Below are 23,135 nucleotides of genomic sequence, written 5' to 3'. Positions count from 1 at the left end.
TTCATAGCGGAAATTGGAAACAACCGGGACTTGCTAAAAATGTCGGTCAATTTGCGTTCGGTGTTTGCGTTTGCAAAAGAGTACCACCAGAGGAAAGAATCTCAAAAGGAAATACAGTATGGAACGGCAGGATTCCGATCGCAGTAAGTTGGCGCTAAAAGTGAAAGGAATACAGTGCAAAAAAACAAACATTCTATTTCCGGGTTTAAGGAGTTCCTTCGTGGTGAACGAAAGGCGCGCTCTTGCCTGAGTGGGGGTGGCTTTGCTTTGGTTAATAAAATGCTTATCTTAAAGTGTGTTTATTTTCTTTCTCTAGTGCTGATAACCTGGACTACGTCATGTATCGCATGGGTGTGCTAGCCGCTCTTCGCTCGCGGGCGAAAGCAAGTCAAGCGATCGGCGTAATGATAACGGCTTCGCACAATCCGGAACACGATAATGGGGTGAAACTGATCGATCCGCTCGGTGAAATGTTGGAGCAGCGTTGGGAGAAACTAGCCACCGATCTGGTGAACGTTCCCGATAATGAGTTGGAAGCGCAAGTAGCGAAAATTTGTGAAGACGAAGCAATCGACAATAATGAACCGGCTAAGGTTTTTGTCGGAATGGATACACGCTACCACAGTCCGCAGCTATCGCGTGCCGTCGTTAATGGTATACTTGCACTAAAGGGGATGGTCACGGAGTTTGGAATTGTGACGACACCAATGCTGCATTATTTTGTAACGTGTACTAACACGCAGCATGCGTATGGCTCACCGACGGAGGAAGGATACATGAACAAGCTAATCGCTGCCTTTAAGATTCTCCGTGGAGAATCAAATGAACACGGCAACTACACAAACCAGCTGTACTACGACGGTGCCAACGGTGTGGGTTCGCTAAAAATGCTCGGCTTCGTAAAGCGTCTTAATGGATCGCTCAACGTACGCGTTTTCAATAGCAACGGCAAGATCAATTTCAAATGTGGGGCCGATTTTGTAAAAACGAATCATCGCGTCCCAGAAGGCTTGCCGGAGGAAGCCTTGTCTTGTGGGCGTTGTGTCTCGGTTGATGGTGATGCCGACCGTGTAGTGTACTACTTCACCGACAAAGACGGAGTATTCCATATACTGGATGGCGATCGCATAGCAACTCTGCTGGCCGGTTATTTAAAAGATCTCATTGAAAAGTGCGGAGTCCATTTGGAGATGGGCCTGGTTCAGACGGCATACGCCAACGGCGCCTCAACGGATTATATTGTCAATCAGATGAAAATTCCAGTCAGTTGCACCCGAACTGGTGTGAAACATCTGCATCACAAAGCTTTAGACTACGACATCGGCGTGTATTTCGAAGCGAACGGCCACGGCACAATTATTTACAGCGACAAAGCCAAGCAAGCCATCCGAGCCGCAAGCAAGGACGAAACCCTATCCCAAGAGCAACGCAATACGGCGAATCGTCTGTTGCACATTATCGACCTGACAAATGAAACCGTCGGCGATGCAATTTCGGATATGTTACTCGTAGAGACGGTGCTTCACGCTAAAGGCTGGAACCTGGAAGATTGGTTGGCAAGCTACACCGACTTGCCAAATGTGCTGGAAAAGGTGAATCTGACCGATCGGAATGTCATCACCGTTACGGATGCCGATCGAGTGGTTGTCTCACCGACCGGTTTGCAGGACACAATAAACGATATCGTTGCCAAGTTTCCGAAGGGTCGTTCATTCGTACGTCCATCGGGAACCGAGGATATCGTGCGGGTGTATGCAGAGGCCGACACGAGGGCGAATGCCATTCAGCTGGCTTTTGAAGTGGCAAACGTTGTTTTCGACAAAGCAGGAGGAATTGGATCTCGACCGGTGAAGATGGAATATTAAAGCTTTAATGTCTCGGTTTAAAGATGCAGATGAATTTAGAACGGGTTAGATGTGCTGCAGAAACTGCCAACATATTTTGACTGCACAGCTTTGCGTTCAGTTTGATAGCCGCTTCAATTGAACAGAAGATAATTGTATGTTTAAAGCAATGAGATTATTATTAGCTTTCCATGTGCGTGATCACAAACTTGCATTTCCTACAATCACTCGTTGGAAAACCTGATTTCGGTCAAAGACAGAATCTTACATTTTAAATAATTAATCTTAAGATATAAGAAAATATACTTCCCTCAAAAACGAGTATAATATTTCATGAGACTGAGAATCATGAGATGACACTGAGTTGGTCATAATATTTTCAATGGTAACTATGGAAACATAGCAACCACCGCTATGGTTTCTCTTAGTTACATGTTATTAGGGTGACATGTGGCAATTAGCAGTTATTGATGAACTTTTCATTTGTCAAGATGTTTTGGGGATTTTGTGAGGCTCTCAACTTGTTAAAAGAATACAAGAAAACGCTCCCCGAAAGTGAATCGGTTCCGGAAACATTAAATATATTGCTATTTGGCAGTGGAGATCCGCGGCACATTCTCGCGACTGCTTCGCAACTCTTCGAAAATCCTCATATAAAAATCAACGTGTACCTTGTAGAAGGATGTATCGAGCTCATCGCACGCCACATGCTACTGATATCAATTGCGTTCGAGGATTCGCATCTGCTCTCCGTGAAAGGAAAAACACATCTGTACATGGACATTTTAGGAAACAATCTACTTCGTCCTTTTAGCAGTACATATTTGAGTAGCAAAGCAAAGGAGCTTACCGGCATCATCACTGATTCGGAATACGCACAACAACAAGCATCGATCTTTAATTATGATGCGCTGAAGTACAAGGAACGTGATCAACTGGAAAACGTGTTCCACTTCTGGACAAACGCCTCCGATCACGTGTTCAACATTGCGCGTTACTGGGACGACCGAATGCGCACGCAGCTTGGTGTGCGATACGATCATCGTCAGGGAGCTTTCGATTGGGATTTGCAGATGAGACTACGTGAGAATGGCGCCAAACAGATATGTCCGCAAGAGTACAAACACTGGCGCGAAACAGGAGTTGCCTTCACGTTTCCTGAATATGAACAAAGCGATCCGAACAAAACGATGGCTGTAGGGTTAATACGTAATGGTAACGGATTCCAACACCGCGGCTCCGTCGGTGATAACCTGACCGGTCCTTTCATTTCTTTTGGACAGAAGTGCCCCGACGAACGACTTACCCTATCCAAGCATGGAGTGAACGATTTTCGTTCGACAGATATAACGGAGCGAAACGTGTTGCAAATCATGTACGAAATTCAGGAACGTCAGCCGTATCGGTTCAATCTAAAAGACATCCACCAGTTCGGCTCGCACCAACTTGATACTGGCAAAAATCTCAACAAACATGATGCACGATCCTGTCTTCCAAGCGCCATGCGATACGATAAACCACTCGTGGGACACGAGAATTTGAAAATATACTTTCTCTCGCCCGAAGACGTTCTACGAATGCAAGAACAAGATCGTTTTGCAAACAAATTCAACGTAGTATTTGTGGCCAGCAATTACTTTGAACTTCTTAAGGATAGCTTCAACAATACCTGGGACAAAGGCTGTCTTTTGTGTTTCGAAACTCGCCAGTTAACTGTCTTCAGTAAAGAGGAAATCAAAGAACAACATGAAAAGATAAAAACATTTGCCAAGTATCACGCGCTGGAAGCTGTAACGAATTTTTCAATCAACAAAAAACATTCAGTACTGTTTTACAAACATGTCAGCAATAAAGAGTGAATGTATTTTATCCTATAAAATATATTTAACAAAAAAATCATTTTCGGTTTGCCTTATGACGTTGCGATCTCTTTCAAAGGTCCTTCTAAGTATGTTGCAAGGGCTTGTGCCTTCTCTTTTAATATACCTAATCCCACATTATCGCGTGCGTACAAACATAGCAACAAATTAGCGACCTGTGTGATAACTACGTTACCATTTTCGCATTGCAGAAAAACGTACTGCAACCGATCTTCCCGGAAAGCATTTCTACCATTCTTTTCATAAACTGACCAAATATTGCTTGCGATTGCTGCTGTCACAGTTGCATCTCGATCTCCAAATCCAGAAAATGCCAACAGCGCTCCTTCATGAGTTAGTAATCTGCAAGGAAGACATACAAACAATTAGTATATGTAGTTAACATTAAATGTTCTTGGCCGGTGACAATCACATCGTGTTTTCCACTCCTCCTGTATTAGCCTGGCTTAGGACCGAGGTCAACACTTTTGGCTGTAACATTCTGAGGCAAATGATACAACAAAACACCCGGAGTAATCACGAGAAATCAAGAGTGTTATCACAGGAAAAAGGAAATTAGGTGTAAATGCGAGAGTATAGTGAAGATTTTTGGGCCTGCAGTGTTTATGTTTACATATACGTCGTGACAGATCTGCTGTAGCAGTGCAGTCGAAAAGTTATGTTCAATAATGTACAAATAATAAACTTCTATAAATATAAATTAAAACCAATATTAAACAACCCAATGGTTTGAGATTCGTATGTCCGTAAAATCCACCATTTGGAAGTAAAGCAATATAAATTTAAATACCTTGCAAAGATTTTTTTTAGACATCGGACCTAGCAATGTAGGGTTAATTCTGTGGAACAAACGTCAAATGTAAATGTCACAGTGCGCATCTTTGGTGAGCGCATAAACAAACTACAGTAAAAGTTACAAGTTTCTTACAATCTATAATACTATAAAGGATCTTCCCTGCAAAATGGATGAATTAGAACAGCTGGAGCATCTCTCTTTGGTTTCTAAAATTTGTACGGAACTAGAAAACCATCTCGGATTGAATGATAAAGATTTGGGTATGTTATTTTATGGGATCTATCACGTATGCCTTGTTCTATCAGATTTCACAGAGTTTGTTCAATTTTATTGCTTTTTTAATTTCAGCGGAGTTTATAATCGACTTGGCACACAAAAATCCTAGTATCGAAGCATTCAAGCGTGTGCTCGTAGAAAATGGAGCCGAATTCTCTGACTCATTTGCAAACAATCTTCTACGTATCATACAACTCATGAAACCAGCGAACAAACATGGTGCATCATTCGAAGACGATATCAACGATGGAAAAAATCTTGCTGTCAAGTTTCCCGGATTGGCAATACCGAACAATCGACATGCATATTCCTCCGACGAAGATGGAGACAGCAAGAAAAAGGACATTAAGCATAGGGATTACAAAGAAGATAAAAAGCATATCATCAGTGGAGCGGTGGATGACATGTTTTCTGAGTTGGAAAAAATGGCTCCATCTAAACAGGTACAGGAAAGTGGCAAATCTCGCGAACAGCTTGAGGTAGACAACATGTTTGCTGAACTGGAAAATCTGGCTCCATCCAAATCGTATGAAGATGAAACGCAAACGAAGCGTAGAGACCGGCGTAGCCTATCAAGGGAACGAAGAAAAGACCGCAGTAAATCTAGAGAAAAGAGACGTGATCGAAGTAAATCGAGAAATCGACGACGTAGAAGCAGATCGAAGGAAAGACGACGTAGAAGTCGCTCGAAGAGTCGCGATCGACACGACCGTGACCGGCATCGAGACCGGGATCGTGATCGTGGCAGAGAGCGAGATCGTCGATCAAGACGTAGCCGTTCGAGGAGTCATTCCAAGGAACGAAGTCGTTATCGCAACCGAACGCCTACACGGGAACCTCCTATAATGGAGAAAAGACAACGGACACCACCGATGCCGGAAGAGCCGGAGGCTGGAAATATCTACGATGGTCGAGTGGTGAACATTGTCGCGTTCGGGTGTTTTGTGCAACTGACTGGCTTCCGACGAAAGAAGGAAGGTCTTGTGCACATTTCTCAACTCTCCACCGAAGGTCGAGTAAACCTCGTCACGGATGTTGTCAACCGAGGGGATGATGTAAAGGTAAAAGTGATGTCGCTGGCTGGTAATAAGATTTCTCTCAGCATGAAAGAGGTAGAACAGACAACTGGACGCGATTTGAATCCGTTGTCTCATGCCCACCTGAAAGAATCTGCCGACACGGATGCTACGGGACGGAATCCAGATCGACCGATGAACGTACCGTCGATGCTGAACCTTCAGGAAGGTACGATTGAACCTGTAGAAGAAACATCACGCAAAAAAGTGACGAGAATTTCCTCACCCGAACGCTGGGAGATTAAGCAAATGATTTCATCGGGAGTAATCGACCGCTCCGAGATGCCTGATTTCGACGAAGAGACTGGTCTGCTCCCGAAAGACGAGGATAGCGAGGCGGACATTGAGATTGAAATCGTCGAAGATGAGCCTCCATTCCTACAGGGCCACGGTCGTGCTTTGCACGACCTTTCGCCGGTGCGTATAGTAAAAAACCCTGACGGTTCCCTGGCCCAGGCGGCCATGATGCAGACAGCGCTGGCAAAGGAGCGACGCGAACAGAAGATGTTACAGCGCGAACAAGAGATGGACGCGGCACCTACGAACATGAGCAAAAACTGGATCGACCCCCTGCCAGACGAGGATGACGAGCGTTCGATGGCTTCGAACACGCGTGGTGTCGGAATGTCCACTCAGGACGTGCCAGAATGGAAAAAAGCCATCATCGGGGGTAAGAAGAGTTCGTTCGGGCGGAAAACCGATATGAGCCTGGTGGAGCAACGCCAATCGTTGCCGATCTACAAATTGCGGGACGATCTCATCAAAGCCGTCACCGACAACCAGATCCTAATCGTGATCGGTGAAACAGGTTCGGGAAAAACGACTCAGATTACGCAGTATCTCGCAGAAAGCGGGTTCATTGCGCGAGGCAAGATAGGTTGCACGCAGCCACGACGCGTTGCTGCCATGTCGGTAGCGAAACGTGTGGCAGAGGAGTACGGTTGTCGACTGGGTCAGGAAGTTGGCTATACGATCCGGTTCGAGGACTGCACGAGCCAAGAAACGGTGATCAAATATATGACCGACGGAATGTTGTTGCGCGAATGTCTTGTAGATTTCGATCTCAAATCATACTCCGTTATCATGCTGGACGAGGCACACGAACGCACCATCCACACAGACGTGTTGTTCGGGCTGTTGAAGCAAGCAGTGCAAAAGCGACCTGAGTTGAAGCTGATCGTTACATCCGCCACACTGGATGCGGTGAAGTTCTCGCAATACTTCTTTGAGGCACCCATTTTCACCATTCCCGGTCGGACGTTCCCTGTGGAGATTCTCTATACCAAGGAACCGGAAACAGACTACCTCGACGCATCACTCATCACCGTAATGCAGATACATCTACGCGAACCACCTGGTGATGTTCTGCTGTTTCTCACCGGACAGGAGGAGATCGACACGGCGTGCGAGATTCTGTACGAACGCATGAAATCCCTTGGGCCGGACGTACCCGAGTTGATCATCCTACCCGTATATTCGGCTCTGCCATCCGAGATGCAAACTCGTATCTTCGATCCGGCCCCGCCCGGTAGTCGAAAAGTGGTGATTGCAACCAACATCGCCGAAACATCGCTTACGATCGACGGTATCTACTACGTGGTCGATCCGGGCTTTGTTAAACAGAAAGTGTACAACTCGAAGACAGGCATGGACTCACTGGTAGTCACTCCCATCTCGCAGGCTGCGGCCAAACAGCGTGCAGGTCGAGCCGGACGTACCGGACCTGGAAAAGCTTATCGGCTCTACACGGAGCGGGCCTATCGGGACGAGATGCTACCCACGCCGGTGCCGGAGATTCAGCGGACTAATCTCGCCACAACAGTGCTACAGCTGAAAACAATGGGCATCAATGATCTGCTACATTTCGACTTCATGGACGCGCCGCCGGTTGAATCACTCGTGATGGCACTCGAACAGCTACACTCATTGTCCGCACTCGATAATGAGGGTTTGCTAACACGGCTTGGCCGTCGGATGGCCGAATTTCCACTCGAACCAAATCTGTCCAAGCTGCTCATCATGTCCGTAGCGCTTCAGTGCTCCGATGAGGTGCTCACAATAGTCTCCATGTTGTCGGTGCAGAACGTGTTCTACCGGCCGAAGGACAAGCAGGCTCTGGCAGATCAGAAAAAGGCCAAGTTTAATCAAATCGAAGGTGACCATCTGACCCTGTTGGCGGTTTACAATAGCTGGAAGAATAATAAATTTTCAAACGCCTGGTGCTACGAAAACTTCGTGCAGATTCGTACACTTAAACGCGCCCAGGACGTGCGGAAGCAGCTGCTTGGTATAATGGATCGACACAAACTAGACGTGGTTTCAGCAGGCAAGAACACGGTTCGTGTGCAGAAAGCAATTTGTTCCGGTTTCTTCAGAAATGCGGCAAAAAAGGATCCCCAGGAGGGCTATCGAACACTGGTGGACTCGCAGGTCGTTTACATACACCCTTCCAGTGCGCTTTTCAATCGGCAGCCGGAATGGTAAGTTATTCTAATACGCAGCTTCTACTCCTTCTGCCTATTTGTTGCTAATCGCATTATGCATTTTTGTCTCATTTAGGGTTGTTTATCACGAACTCGTGCAGACGACGAAGGAGTACATGCGAGAGGTGACAACGATCGATCCGAAGTGGCTGGTAGAGTTCGCCCCGGCCTTCTTCCGCTTCTCCGACCCGACAAAATTGAGCAAATTCAAGAAGAATCAACGACTGGAACCGCTTTACAACAAGTACGAAGAGCCGAACGCGTGGCGTATCAGCCGAACACGACGACGCAGAAATTAAAAGAACCTTTAACGCTCCAACTAGACTGGAACTAACCTCTCTCAGTAGGCGGAGGTTAAAGACTATCTTTTACTCTTAATTGAAATACAGTTTAACCACTGCCTATGTAACATTTGCCTTGTTTGCTCGACTATCGAGGTTTTTTACCGTATTTTTTATCACCTGTCCGCTTGACGTTGAACTTGAATTTGGCCGCTGCGCGCAATTCCCGCTCTTTCTCTGCGGCCTCTTCTAGTGTAACAATTTTTCGTCGAGGGACGTATTGCAATGCCTTCCCGAAATCGTTGCTCTCCTTCAACTCTAACATTATCGCTACCATCTGATCAATCGTAAGCGATTTCCCGCTTTTAAACTGGAAGTACTGATCGAGCGGTAATCGTGCCATTCGTATGCCTTGCTTTTTCGCTTTGCCCAGTGAGACCGGCTCCTGTGAAGATTTGTCGACCATAGCCCCGATGATATAGATGTCGTCTGGATCGAATGCCTGCAGATCGTTCTTGCAATGAGGTGTCAGGTACACCAATCGTTCCTTAGGGAAAAGATCTAGGTAACTCTGCTCGGTAACGTTGTACGGAAAGTCTGGTTGATGAATTTGTACGAGATGCTTCTGCAGTTGCTTCATGGTTGTTTTTTCAAAGTTCGCATTGCAATGGTGAATATTAAACGGCTGCTCGTGACTTCGATTCAGAGCAAAGCACAACATCAGTTGCTTTGCAGTGTTACGCATTTCCTTGTCGTTCATGTAATCATCGTACGAGCAGTCAATCACGAGATTAATACCGAACTGCATCGCTTGAACAAGCCTGAAAAGGGCATGAACGTGTTACCGTGCACAAACAGATCTAATTACAGACAGAAAACGGGAGCAACCTACCGGTTGTTGTGAAAGTGATCGATTTTCGAGTCGTATATCCGCAGGAACATGGTGTTGTGAAACAGACCGTACACGATGTGATCATTTTCCTCTGTCGCCTTCATTAGTTCTTCACGCCGCTTTGAAATCTCTAGCTGTTTACGTTCCTTTTTTATCTTTTGGTTCTGCCGTACCATTTCAATGTTCCATAAGTAAAGATAGTACTGACGCCGTTTGTTCCTAGAAAAAAAAACATACCAGTCACCTTTGTCGAGTACTTTTTTCTCCTGTTTCCATTGTCCTACCGAGAAGGTAATCCCAACAGATGTTCCCACTGGTCTGGTTTGATTGTGGCAACCGAAGGAACCTTTCTTCCTTCCTGACGCATTACTTCTATCTCTAACTCTAGCACTTTTCGTCGCTTTTCAACATCAACCGGCTTCTTTTTGGGCGTAATTTCATTGCTATCCACTTCTGGTACACGTTCGATCTGCGGAAGATTAGTGTATTCTTTCCACAACACTTGATTCGGGTGTATGGATCGCATACCCATAACGGGAGAAATAGCTGAATATGAAGCTTTCGCAAGCATCCTCGCTGTTATGGATACGGTCCGAAACATGGTTTCTGGTTTCTTCAATCAATTTTAACCGTTTTCACTACGGTTTACAGATCTTGCACAAATTTGTTTTGAAAAGTTCTGGTGTGCTGTTATGTTTTCATTTACGTTGTCATAATGACGTCCTTCGCGAAACTACCGACAATTCGGCATTTACCAGAAACAGTCTGTTCCAAAAAACAGAAAGATCGAAATTGATTTTAAAGCCTAACAATTGATACAAAAAATAATCATGCAAATACAAATTTTGTAGATCAGAGTGACACTTTTGGCGTAAATGTAGAGCTTATACACAAGCATCGTTGATTTAAAACTAATCCCGCACATGTGTAATTTCATGATATACCTTAGATTTTTGAACGTTCACTATGGGATGCGCTACAAGTTTATATAGATATGAACGATATTTTAAAAAATAAAAACTTAATTTCCATATTGAATGCAACCTTCAGCTTTCCCGCGTTTGAACATGTTTCACATTTTATATTTCCTAAAATGTCCACTGCCTCATTCCACTGTGCGAAGTCACAGCCATTTCGGTTCGAGTGCAACGCAGCGGCGTCAAACGCAAGAAGTTAACCAAGTAAAACGGTCCGTTTTCCACGACTGCGGGAAAAGCGCGACGGTCGCGAAATTGTGGAAACCCGTCGTTGTGCAATGTGTTGTGTCGAGAAGAAATAGTTGGAGATTTAAACATGCTCTTGCCTGCACCTTACAGCAGCAGCAACAGCATCCACCATAACCGTGTATCGGAGTGATCGAATGTGTTTTCAAGCAAGCAATCGAAGCAAGCCATAAAATGCGTCTTTCCGCTCGCATTAAGTGTTTCAAGTATTTAGTGTACGCGTACGTGATTCTAATATCGGTGAGTGTGGTTCCCAGGAGTAGATTTCCATAAGAGAATTGTGATTCCCTGCTTTTCCACTGCTCGACGCATATCCAAACCAGACGATGATGCACGCGTTTGTGCGATCTCGCGATTGTGTTTCAAATTTTGAAGCGTCAGCGTTTGCGCCTTTTGTGTAAGGGCGTATGAAAAACGGTTTGTCTTTAGGCTGTAATTCGGGAAGAAAATCTCTCATTAGACCACATGCAAGCTTATGCAGTCTGTTGAAATAAAAGGGCATGCTGATGTGTCACCTCAGGGCTGTCCCTTCCACTTTCCATCTCCCAGAAACTGCCAGTGATCAGTGCTTGTGTTTCTCGTTAATTTATGCTGCTCGAAGCTGCGAAATGGAAGGGACTCAGTGGTCGAAGGTTGTTCTGTATTCTGCAAATCAGCACACCGCCCGGTCCTCGGGTGGTCGGGAAAAATGGCTCGACAGAAAAAAAAATGCATCCATTTACACGATCGTTCCCTTCTTCAAGCACCCTCACCTAGGGCCTGAAACCTGCTTTTGACTAGTTACCTGCGATATTTACCTGGCACGCGCACAACCAAACGGATTTGGAATGCCGCACGCATACACGTGCCTGTTTCTTGTGTGCGTTTGCTTCTACTGCGAGGTTTGTGGCAGCTATGGAAAACTTCAGCAAACATCGGCTTTTATGAAAGGTTTTTCTCACTAAGGTGCATTTAAAGAAAACCGTGCCCGGCTGTATTTGCTCAAGATTAAAAAAATCTCTTTTCTATGCCAAATTTAAAACAAAAGAAACAACGTAGTTGTTTAGCTATACGAACAATAGTGATTACTATTCAGCCTCGTAATGAAGAGAACTTGTATTCTATTTTAAAAAAGCTATCAGAACAAAGATCTAAAACTTCAGAAAAGCCCTCATTTGATCACCTTGTAATACGCAGTCTCTCGATTACTAGGTCAGGCTCCAGGTGGAGGAAAGCTGCGTGAAACTGTCACGAAGATAAAGCGATGGCTTTCTCCCACCACGCTTTTTAGTGGCATTTTGAACAACAACCCCCTATTCGGTTTGTGGACATCAACCAAACAAAAGGGCACTGGTCACAATTACGTTTGAATGGAGAAGAGAATACGACTAAAATAGGAAACAAAAATGAACGATTCGTCGGACACGCTTCAGTACGCCAGTTGAAAACGCGCAGAAGAAGAGCAGTACGCAAGTCATGGCCACAAATCGGTGGATAAACCGAACGAGCATGGTTTTAGTTGACAGAGCCTCTCTAATGTGACGGCTAGCTAGCTGCCAGCGAAAAACGCCTCACCTAAGTCCCTCTGGAATCGAATCTAAAATAATAGTATTTTTTTCTCATTCACTGTTGTTGCGATGAACATTGTTTTTTATGTGTTGTGGAAAATACTGATTATTCACTACCAATGTTGCGCGTGGTTCTACGAAATGGATGATTAAGCACAGGACTATTTTAAGCCCATCCATCTTCCCCCAGGGAAACCGGAAGGTGGAGACCCCATAAGCTCATCCAACAACCCCCTCGCTAACCCTCCATTGACCTTCCCGGAGATGGTGGGTGGTATAAATGAAAAAAAATCTCTCAATCAATGTTCAACAACCACACGCCGATCAGCAGATGTGGCTGATGTTCCGATGGATGTTTCGTTTCAGAAATTCGTTTGCCCTCGCCACGTTTTCGACGCGCGGTGTAAATAAAACTTCGAACGAGCGATTACGGACATAAATACTGATTTGGGCCGACACCCTCGCCTTTAGGAAGCATATTAATTTCAGTCGAATCCTGACAGTGGTCTAACGTGGCTCGGGAAGAAGTTACACGACACCCGGTGAGGGGAACACGGTGCCTCGCAGCATTGGGCAAGTCTCACGGGCTACGCTTTCCCCCTTCGAAACATGCTGTATAATCATATAAATATCGCTCATAGCCTCACGGCGGAAACCTACCCCAAAACGTCATAAAACAAATGGAGCTCGTACCAGGGCACTAGTTTCTTAGTTAACGTCGACAAATGCGGCATAGAGAGGGTGTGGTTTGGGATGGTCGTTTAAAAAAAAATGAAACATATTCCATTCCATTTTTATCTTGCGCTTTTTCCACCGACAATTGTTGGCCAATCGAGCAAGGAAAACATTGCAGCAGTAACACACCTACCCTTGAAATATCGGGCCGGGCCCAGGGAGGGTGCTCCGAGCAGCAGAGGCTAACTTCGTTATCTTTGCTACTCTTGTCCATCACTCTCAAGTGGGACATGTGGGCGGTTGGAATGGGTGCGTGCACGAAGACATCATTATCTCCGCGGTGTTTTGGCGAGACAATTTCTCGTGGGTATTGCGCTTTGTTACGCTTCTAATTATGTGCCCGGATCCTGATCCCAGAGACCTAATCATAAATGTGGAGTGGTTGAGTGGGTGTCCGCGATGGCTTGGAAAATGGTGACAGCGGAGGCAGTGTCCTCATGACGCCCCACATATCATGAAACCGCCTTAATGAGAGTCCGTTGTTGTTGTCCACATCCGCGAGCCACGCGTGGCTGACGAGAAGCCCTACCAAACCCGGGAGAAACCATCGCAACGAATCGACTGCAAGGATTATCGTGCAGCCGAGAGTTAATCCTTCTTGTAGCTCCATGTCGCTTCATATGAGTGGATGAGCTGTTTGTGGTTTTTTTTCGAATGTACTTTTCCGCTCAAATTCACTCCAACGAGACTGCCTCGCCTTGCGTGTCCTGCGGTTCCTTGCGTTTCGTTCGAAATGTTGTCTCATTTAATTCAGTTAAGCTTTTCATGCCATTTTCCTACCACAGCGAGAAGCGACCACAGAAGGGAGGGTTGGAGAGCATTCTAATAATTCTTAGCATGTTTCAACGATAAAAAAATATTCCTCCCTGTTCCCGGGAAGCCCTCGGACTGTGTACTAGAGTTCTATGTGTGCTTTTCCGTTGGTGGCTTGGATTTGGTCCAAATTATGATCACTTTCAGCATTATCCATCTCCTCTTCTCGCTCCCGACCAGCTCAGCTGGTCAGCATCAGTGAAGAGCCTGCGGTTTACAAGGAGAAACCGAGCAATTACTTTAATCCTGCAGAACAAAGCATTTAGTTGGATTACTTGTGCTTTTCTACATCGCCTCCCCATCCGTCGGTATCTCAACGCGGGGAGCTCATATGGATCAGTGTCTTACAAGGACCAACGCTCGATACGTTGCCCTGTGGTTAGAAATTTATGATTTGCATCACCAAAATGGTTCGAGCAGCCCACACTACGACACTATATGGCGAGGGATTCTTCAGCGAAACGTTCCCAACATATGTATCGAGATAAATGGAGCATGCTAGTGAGGTCCTCTCGGCGCGCTGGTTTTTTGTTCGATTTTAGTTCCATCATCCAGAACGTCCTCGGTTTGCCACAGCTGGTTTTATTTAGCTTGGATTTGAAGCCAAGAAATTTGTTATGTCTTTTTACTCGCCGGAAATATTCGGCAGTATTTCCAACGAATAATAACCCGGCATTTTCGGCCCACTGCCGTTCTTTCCTGCGTGCGATTAAGGGTGTCTTTTTTTCGCTCTCCTCCCTATCTATGCTTTTCTATTGAGCCACATTTGGTCGCATTAAAGAGGGACGCATTTCGGCACACTTGCGACACAGATGCGCACACGGGGAAAAGCGGCGCTGAAATACGCAATAACGCCACGCCACCAGGATGCACAGAAGAAGGCGACCTTTTTGCGCAGTTAGTTCATAAATCTCCCCCCGGTTTTCGTTTCCGGTGCCGGTACGATGTTCTCTCGGGGATACGCTGTAATGTGTACTATTCGAATATTGAAATCCCCTCTAATCATGAATGTTCCACACAAAGGCGCTCGATTCGTGAGCAAAGCCACGAAATAGTAGCGAGACACTGCGCAGAAGAGATGTGGATTATTTCATAAAATTGCGTTTTCATAGCGTGCATCGCATTAGTGAATTGCTGCAGCTACATCGTGGTAATGCAAAGTGCACGTTTGGGTGCATTGTACGGGATTTTTTCTGCTTATGTACCCAAACAAATGAATTGCTTTACGTCAATTGAAAAATTGTTAAGTCATGGTAGATTATTGGATATCTTCTTTCTACTTTGTGCACCTAATTTGTGCAACCCTTTGCAAGCAACTGTGAAACGATTGACACGTTAAAAGATCGATTATGATCAAGCTGCAAAACGGTGCCTTATTGACTTAACTTGTCATCATTTGGTTAGATCAAACGAGAGACCGTTCAAGTTCGGTGAGGAAATGCATTGTTCGGCTGAAATCGTTTATCACCAGTTTGCTAATAGTTGTAGGGGCAATTTTACTGGCCCAACTGATTCCTCTTCAAAACCGGATCGTGTTTGCATCGGCATCCTATGGCATTCTACGGTATAGTTCAAAGGAGACGACTCTATACTTCCTGTATTTATCGCTTTTCCATACCAGTTTGAGGGTTGTTTCTTATGCCGTTTGGAAGCGGCGACTTGGACTCATTTACAACAAGTTTACTCTGTTGGATAGGGCGATTTTGACAAACTGTTTTCTGCTTGTCGTGGAATAGAGCGAACGCAATGTCTTGCCTGCCAGCAAATAAAACACCAATAATGTTGCCGTTTTCGCGTACGCCCAAGCAAACAAACTTTGTTTTCAGTCTTCTCACCGCAGCGTCTGCGTCCTGGCGGCAGTCTCACCACCCACCAACCACTGTGCTGGGTGTTGTTTCGCTAATTTTCCATCTTCTCAACCCAAGGAAAGCTATGAAGAGGGTACCGGAGAATGGAAACTGGCAGAATTCAATCGGATGACTTTTAGAAGCAAATATACTCCTACTTCTCGGGTCGGAAGTATAAATAAACAAACCACGGGTAAGCGCTCCTGTTTTTTGCCACTGGGTTGCGCAGTCCCAGTGATTTCTGGGACGTAAGCAGGCAACCAGACGGCAGATCATTCAACCATGGAGTCTTTCCACGACCCTGTCCCGACCGATCGTTGTACAGCGTTTTCCAAAAAAGAGCATTAGTTATAAGCGATACTACACCAGTACGTTCCGATGGTGCTGCTTGCCCCTGAGTAGCTCACATCCAGACGGATATATATATTCAAGAGTTTCCTCTAGACTGTGGCCAGCTGATGGGATGGGATCTATGTTTAGCATCGTGCGGTGTACTGGCATCTACGTCGGGCACACTCGAATCTCTCCTTCGTCTTTCATCACCTTCTCAGGGAAGGGAAAGTGCACAAAAACCTCTAATGTAAAACGGCCGCATCAGGGACTCGAGGAGAGGGTGGGCAGGTCAGCAAGGAGTGTGCTAATGGGTGCAGGCCCTGGAACTGCATCCACATACGGTGCAGCGAAAGAGCCTATCAATCATCGAGAAGGAAGTCCACAGAAGGGACATTAATTAGCGACGGACGCATTTCGATGGTTTCGAAAAGAAGTCAGGATCTTTGACGGTTTGAAACTGCTTTAAGGTTTCAGTATTTCCCGCAGGTTGGGCAACTGTTTCCCTCGTTGTGGGGTAGAATACGTAATCTTGGACTCTAAATCAACACGTTGATGCTGCATTTGATGTCCGTTAGTATCATCTTTGATGGACGGGCACACATCTGCAACATGATGAATACCATCGCAGACACTAAAAGATGATCATCCCCCCCGTTTGGGTGCTTTTATGGACCACGAATCGTTTCCGACACGGATTTTACAGCACTGTAGGCTGTAAAATGATAATCGATCAAAGCCCCAATGAAGGCACTCTCTTTTCTAGGCTATCGTCAAAGATTTTGTACGAGCATTTCCACAATCGCCTACCCCAACATTCCGGAAGAGATCTCGATGCCAAAGCATTGCCAAACGTTCGCTAAACCATAAAATAAAACCTGATCTCGACGCCCTGTGCTGTGAGTGTGTAATAGTAGGAAAGATGATCCTGCATCTATATTGGCACGTTTTGAATACTTGGTGGATGTTGGGGGAGGCATGGCTAACGTCATTAACAGCCACATACAGCCACTGGCCGCCGTGTCTGTTTTTCATAAAAGAATGATTTATAGTCACACTTCATTTGGCCCGGCATCATTCCACTCGCCAAGCATCGTGCTTTGATGGTGCTTCTACTGCTGCTAGAGGATGGTCTTTCGCTGCAGAGATATATCTATCTGTGTCAGATTTCTTGAGACTAGAACGCGGATCCGCGACCGTGCGCGCTTAGCAATGCGATTGAATGGTATTTTTGTTTCTCATTTTCGATTCCGAAGGCAACAGCCGGTAAAGCATGGTAGGCAGGAAGACGTGACGCGCTAAGAAGCCACCTAATGGTTCGTTGCTTTGCCCTAATAAATTTTCACACCAGATTATATCTCCCATTTTCCGTGCAGGAATGGAGGAGATGGACCAATTCGCATGTGTGGAAAGAAAAACGTCAAATTAGGAACTGATTGGGGCGGAGAGGTTCGAATAACGATGACTCGTTAAGTAAGATGTTCTGGGAGTACGATTTCAAAATAACAATAACTTGTACACCAACGCCGACCATTATTCGGCGATGTTTTCCATCGGTGGTTTACTTGATTGTAACTCATTTGAAGCAGTGAAAATTGAACAAACAAAGCGTGCCCTCGTAGAATACAATTGCACTCTTCGTACAGCGTCTCTACGATCGAACGGTTCATTTATCGATCCACCGTTTTATGGTGTAAAATTGAAAATTACCCACATGATGCCAAAAAGTGCGAGTTCGTGCCGGAAAAGCTAACGATTTCATGAAGATAGCCTTTATAGCAGTCCACGATGCATAGAGAGCTGCGGGTTTGGGGGCAATGTTTGTAAATTCTATCAAAATGATGATCAATTCCGGTCTTGGGTGTGAAGTACGCCGAGGCACACTTCCACCATTACTGGTATTGGACGCATTACACCCGTTGCAGTAGATAGTGGGGCATAAAATCAAGCGTAACCTTAATGGCAACAATGCGTTAGTGTAAAAACGTTGAACGTCATATAAAAGGAGGGGTTGTAATAAAACAAAAACACTCCCCTGACACCATTGCCACAGTGTGGTTTTGTAAGAAAAATATCTAAGCAAAAAAAACGTAGAGTCGTAACCTTCCGTCAAACTACTGTGTGACATAGATTCTTCCATCACTCGAGAACGTATGCATAATGTATGTCAGTCCTCCTCATGGCGCACATGGCCCAGCCAAAGTTCATAATCGCCGGGTGCTAGTTTCGAATAATCGTTCCGTTAGTTTCAGTCGAACGGTTGGAATATTTGCGTACGTTTAGTTTGTGGTTACTAGGATTTGGCTCGTGCGCGTTTTGCCACACGATGTTCGAGTATCAATGGCGGGAAGGCGAAGACGAAAGAAAACTGACTCTCGGAGGAGTCGGCCAACTTTTTACCATTCGCGAACGTGATGCGACTCGACAAGAGAAATCATCCCTAAGCGAGCGAGCCGTTGTGAGAACGTGGTCTATTTGGGGGTGTAGTAAATGGACGATCGTTGGACATGCTAACACTTTGGCTTTATGGTTGACTTGAAATTGTGTTGAGTGCCATGAGGAGCACGATGTCCGTGGGATGGTCTCACTATCGTGTTATACATCAAACGATTATGAATTGGGATTTGGGTGCTGATATGCTGGGAGATTTGTAAACATGTTCCGAATAAAGTCGTTCTATACCGACGTAATGTGTTCACTCGACACTATCAGACAGTTCTGGAAGCACTGTGGGTGAATTCAGGGTAGTGTTCGATTGAACCGCAAACATTTGCTTAAACTGGTCCGTTTGCTCGTGATGATAAGCCAACGTTTTGTGTAAATAACTCATATTTTTAACGGTTTTTGAGCGCTTGAGGAATTCCTAATATTTTCTGGTTGAAATATTTATTGTTTTTGGTTAGAGAAATGTGACCCAAAATTACGGTGTCTAAAAGCACATTCCCATCCCAAAGGCTAATTCGTGAAATACGAACATGATTAGGATCAGTTGTCCCAGACGAGCGCTGAAGATTGACGTTCCGGTCAACAGTTAGGCTGATCTGGCTTCAACCGTCAGCATGTCAACGGTTCGTCACATGGTTAGAGCACTCCGCAGTTCCACGTCATATTAGAATGTCAATCAAAGACAAATGTCTGCATTGCACAATATCCATACGGTGCGCATATTGTAAAATATCCTGTGTAGTACGCAAGCTACCTATCAGTCACTTGATGATTGCAGGGCGTCACTTTTGAGATGCACAAAATGAACATTAAGTACGAGAAGAACCATATTCATCTCAAGCTAGAAGAGATTCTCCGGATCCTAGTGTTCGGCCACTAGAGCGCACATGGACGTGCCCATGTATGGAGGGAGATTGTTTATCTTATTTTACTCACTCACTCACTAGCCGTGCTTTAGTGTATAAACTTTTCACGCTTTTGTTTATGCTAGCACACAGGTCCGTCTCGCGCCCGTTACGAATTTATGAACCTCGCTAATTATCTCGTCCCTAGCCGTAGCGCAATCAAGCTTCAGTAGTAAGATCAGGTTTCAACGGAATAGTACGCTGAACGGGAAGTTTCTACCAGTAGTTTCGTCGTTAGAGGGAGTGACTTGGCGTTTTGCATACTACTCGATCATCGATCGATGCTTGACGTTGTTCTAATCTTGAAAATTTACTTCTCAACTATTCCACACGACAGATATGCGGCGGCGCACAGCTGGTAATCGGAGCATTCCTTTTATGGACCCATAAGCAGTACTCCCCGATCGTCAAGAATCAGTTCTGGGAACCATTTGCCGTACTTATAGGGCTCGGGGTGATCTCTCAGGCACTATGCTATCTCGGCTGGACGTCGGCAAGCCGGAAGCAGCGATGTTACTTAGGAACGGTAAAACATCGCCCATCCCTCAAGCACCTTTCTGTCCGTAATGCCCGAATACTAACTCTGAGATTCCGTTCTGTGTTTCAGTTCTGCGCATTTTTAGTGCTGTTTATTGTGATCTTATTCTTAGTAAGTGGCTGGTCGGTGGCGACCAAGGCGCATCTCATCACCCCCGCCGAACTGGCTATAGAAACGAGTTTTAGCGAGTTTCTGGCAAAAGACAACACGAATGATCAGACACACATCTGGAATCGGTTGCAGCGGGACGTAAGTGTTGCTCCCAGATCCACCCGAACACGTGCCAGGGTAACTCTGCTTTTGCTACATGTTTGCGTTCGCTTATTTCAGTTTCACTGCTGTGGCTGTAATGGAATCCATGACTACAAAAAGAACAAACAGATGGGCTTCCCGTGGTCCTGCTACGATCCGATCGACACGAAGGTCTTCAATACCGGCTGTATGCACGTGTTCGTGAAGAGCATCGAAATGAACATGATCCGTGTCGCTGTGGTGGCGATTGCCTCCGCCCTGATACAGGTATGTAGGTGGTACCGGGTGATGAGGGTGGTGATGAAAGAATGCTGTCCTCTTAAATCTCAACATAAATTCTTCCTCGCCTTCTCGCGCGAGTGAGGCGCAGAGGGTTGCGCTATTGGTGCGGCGATAAATCTTGCAGCATAAATGGAGTAACTAATTAAGAAAATTAGTCATTCTTTCCGATCTCGTCCAGAGATCGAGAGAACCCACGCCGCGGTCCAAACCTGCGCGAAGAGAAGGATCGTGACCGTTGCTGCGGAGGGATTTCAAAATAATGAATAGATTATTTATATTCTACAAAACGTGCGCACGCTGTTGCAGCAACGTGCGGCGGCTACGCTACCGTTCCGTCCGTGCCGTTGCGATCTTGTGGTCAAAAATAAAATGCGTCCTCTGAGACCACGCGGGCCAACGCGTCCGGGAGTGTGTGGTGTTTACATCGTCGGGAAGCGTTGTCGACGACGTCACACGTTCGTTGTCTGTCAACGCCGCACAGTTCGCATTAAACGGTGGTCTCCGACATGGGTTGTTTGAATGGAAGAAAATGGAAGGCCGCGGCTGTTGTCTCAGGAAAATGTATGGCACATGCCGCTCATTCCTAGCCGGCGCACCACCGGCCAGTTGTGGTCGGAGAATCTCCGTAAGCTGATTTAGTGCCCACACGACTTTGACTGACTGATACCAGGAGGTTCGTCGCCCACGTTCACGTTCATGCCGGGAGTAGACGGCGTCCACAATGCGTCCATTGTTGTGACGCCGTGGCAGAACTTTTGTCTTCTTCTTTGCTCGATTGTGCAGCTGTTGGGAGAAGTGATATAACGCCACTACGACTCGCGGTACCTGTTGCTTAAATTTGGCCGTTATGGCACCCTGGTTTTCTGCTACCGCCAGAGAACGTCCGGCCAATGTAGGTCAGGGTCCTTCGCCTAGTAACGGTATTCGTTCATTCTGGCACAGTACGATGGAACATTGCCAACGTAGTTTAATGTTCCGATAATTATTTTCTCAATTTTTTATGCTAGCGTGCGTTGTTTTCTTGCGAACAGAAAACCGTCGTTTAAAACAGAGTAACTTTACGCGCTTTTCAAGCGAAATGGCCCACTTTTCCTGGCGACTTAAAACAAAATAGAAAGAAACCAATTGTAGCAAGCTCCCCAGGGTCGTCGCTTTGCCCTTCACGCATTCCAAGACGCGAGATGGTCGTTTTTTGTGTATGTTTGTACGATCGGTTCGGATTACGGAAGTCTCGAAAAGATGAGCGACTCAGCAGCAACATCAGCATTTGTGTTGTTGTTACTATTTGCTCTCACTTCAGCCACCCAAATCTCCCAGGGACTAACATCTCTTTGTTGCGTGGGGTCGGAAAATGCGCAAATACTCGTAATGTTGAAAAAAATGGACCCACCGCGCCTGTTTGGCGAACCCATCCACCCTGCTGTAATGTTTCATATCCAGTTTATAAACACGGGTAAAAAGGCAAACATTTTGTGCGTTTGTACCCGAGCAAAAATAATAATAAACAAACGCGCGATGAGATGCTCGACGTGGTGGCGATGCTGGGCATTTTCATTTTGTCCGCTGCGTTTGGCTAGGGCTCAATTGTTTTTCGATAAACTTCTTTTTTCCGACATTATCGCGTACAGGCGAAGGGGTTGGTGGTGGAGATGAACAATGTACTATTAAAGAAAATTAACTTGAACGCACGATCTTCGGACATATTGGAAGAGATAGAGACCTTATACCTCTAGTCGTTGTGATTTTATGTTGGCCCATGAAATATTTCAAGCTTGCATGCAAGCCCAATATATCTAGAGTGCGATAAAATCTTTCATGCGTGAAATGTTTCACGAAGCAGATGAATCCTCGCGTATCTATTATTACTGTCGCATCAGTAGCACTAAAATCCATTTTCCGTTACTCTTGCAGAGCCTTGGTATATTCTGCGCCATCCAGCTGACGATGTTACTGCGAACCAGACCGACCCTAATGCTGCCAAACGGAGAAAACCATTCGATCCGAGTAAAGCGGACTCGCGAGATGACTCCTCTTTCACCGGCCATTATTGGTAACCCGACGCCACACAGCAGTACAAAACCGCCGATTGCGCTAAAACCCGTCGTGCCACGTGTAGATCCACCTGTCATTAAGCCGTCTCATTGAACTGCAGGAGCTCGCACGCGACTCACGTGTGCGCTATGAATCCCCTCCCCGTGCCCATAAGCATTATTTTATTATTATCAAAACGCGATATCGATGACGTCGTGGTAGATTTTACGAAACACAAGTACGCAGTGTTTTGGCATTTCGTTTATTATTTTTAAACCATTCGTCCATAGCCGTTAGAGTGGAGTTAGGAGGACGGGTAAACGTACTTAAATTCCGCGCTTTAAACTATAACCGTAAGAATACACCTTTGACGAACGCATAGTTGTAATGGTTGATGAGCACAAGCAACGATCGAATACATTTATTATTACGGTAGATATTGTAAAAATAGTAAACGTAAAAATTGCAAATGCTTTCATTGTTATTAATTTGAATGAACGGTCCGAAATCCAGGTTTTTACGAATGTTGTCTTATTGTTTCGATAAGGCAGAGTGGGGGAGCTAGATAATAGAAGTACAACAAGGTGCATTACTACCGTTGCGTGACTCACGTTAAATAAATAGTCTAATAGGTTATGAATCATTGGGCGTTTGCTACT

General features: G+C 45.5%; 6 protein-coding genes across 6 annotated transcripts; 4 read left to right on the top strand and 2 right to left on the bottom strand.

The window, feature by feature from the left end:
* The first annotated feature begins 26 nt into the window (after positions 1-26).
* On the top strand, positions 27-2,152 carry LOC128723124 (phosphoacetylglucosamine mutase). The gene is made up of 2 exons (XM_053816836.1): positions 27-143; positions 317-2,152. Exons 1-2 carry the CDS (start codon positions 40-42, stop codon positions 1,863-1,865), a joined length of 1,653 nt encoding a protein of 550 aa, XP_053672811.1. The 5' UTR covers positions 27-39; the 3' UTR covers positions 1,866-2,152.
* A 183-nt stretch (positions 2,153-2,335) lies between these two features.
* Positions 2,336-3,703, top strand: LOC128726194 (dynein axonemal assembly factor 3 homolog). The gene has a single exon (XM_053819987.1). The coding sequence runs from the start codon at positions 2,336-2,338 to the stop codon at positions 3,701-3,703; it is 1,368 nt and encodes a 455-aa protein (XP_053675962.1).
* Positions 3,704-3,756: 53 nt separating this feature from the next.
* LOC128725720 (ragulator complex protein LAMTOR2 homolog) lies at positions 3,757-4,256 on the bottom strand. Its single transcript, XM_053819486.1, has 2 exons — positions 4,137-4,256; positions 3,757-4,066 (listed from the first exon to the last, which is right to left on the bottom strand). The coding sequence occupies exons 1-2, from the start codon at positions 4,202-4,204 to the stop codon at positions 3,757-3,759; spliced, it is 378 nt and encodes a 125-aa protein (XP_053675461.1). The 5' UTR covers positions 4,205-4,256.
* A 430-nt stretch (positions 4,257-4,686) lies between these two features.
* Positions 4,687-8,758, top strand: LOC128722840 (ATP-dependent RNA helicase DHX8). The gene is made up of 4 exons (XM_053816522.1): positions 4,687-4,780; positions 4,869-5,188; positions 5,276-8,352; positions 8,432-8,758. Exons 1-4 carry the CDS (start codon positions 4,687-4,689, stop codon positions 8,652-8,654), a joined length of 3,714 nt encoding a protein of 1,237 aa, XP_053672497.1. The 3' UTR covers positions 8,655-8,758.
* Positions 8,759-8,784: 26 nt separating this feature from the next.
* Positions 8,785-10,129, bottom strand: LOC128726420 (mitochondrial ribonuclease P protein 1 homolog). Its single transcript, XM_053820229.1, has 3 exons — positions 9,813-10,129; positions 9,529-9,747; positions 8,785-9,457 (listed from the first exon to the last, which is right to left on the bottom strand). Exons 1-3 carry the CDS (start codon positions 10,127-10,129, stop codon positions 8,785-8,787), a joined length of 1,209 nt encoding a protein of 402 aa, XP_053676204.1.
* A 688-nt stretch (positions 10,130-10,817) lies between these two features.
* Positions 10,818-22,926, top strand: LOC128725165 (CD9 antigen). The gene is made up of 5 exons (XM_053818888.1): positions 10,818-10,991; positions 19,711-19,899; positions 19,981-20,160; positions 20,242-20,430; positions 22,357-22,926. The coding sequence occupies exons 1-5, from the start codon at positions 10,926-10,928 to the stop codon at positions 22,588-22,590; spliced, it is 858 nt and encodes a 285-aa protein (XP_053674863.1). The 5' UTR covers positions 10,818-10,925; the 3' UTR covers positions 22,591-22,926.
* The last annotated feature ends 209 nt before the right edge of the window (positions 22,927-23,135 follow it).

Source organism: Anopheles nili, chromosome 3, assembly GCF_943737925.1.
Source record: "Anopheles nili chromosome 3, idAnoNiliSN_F5_01, whole genome shotgun sequence".
NCBI lineage: Eukaryota > Metazoa > Arthropoda > Insecta > Diptera > Culicidae > Anopheles > Anopheles nili.
Note: the sequence above shows the minus strand (reverse complement) of the source record. Positions and strands in the feature narration are given on the sequence as shown.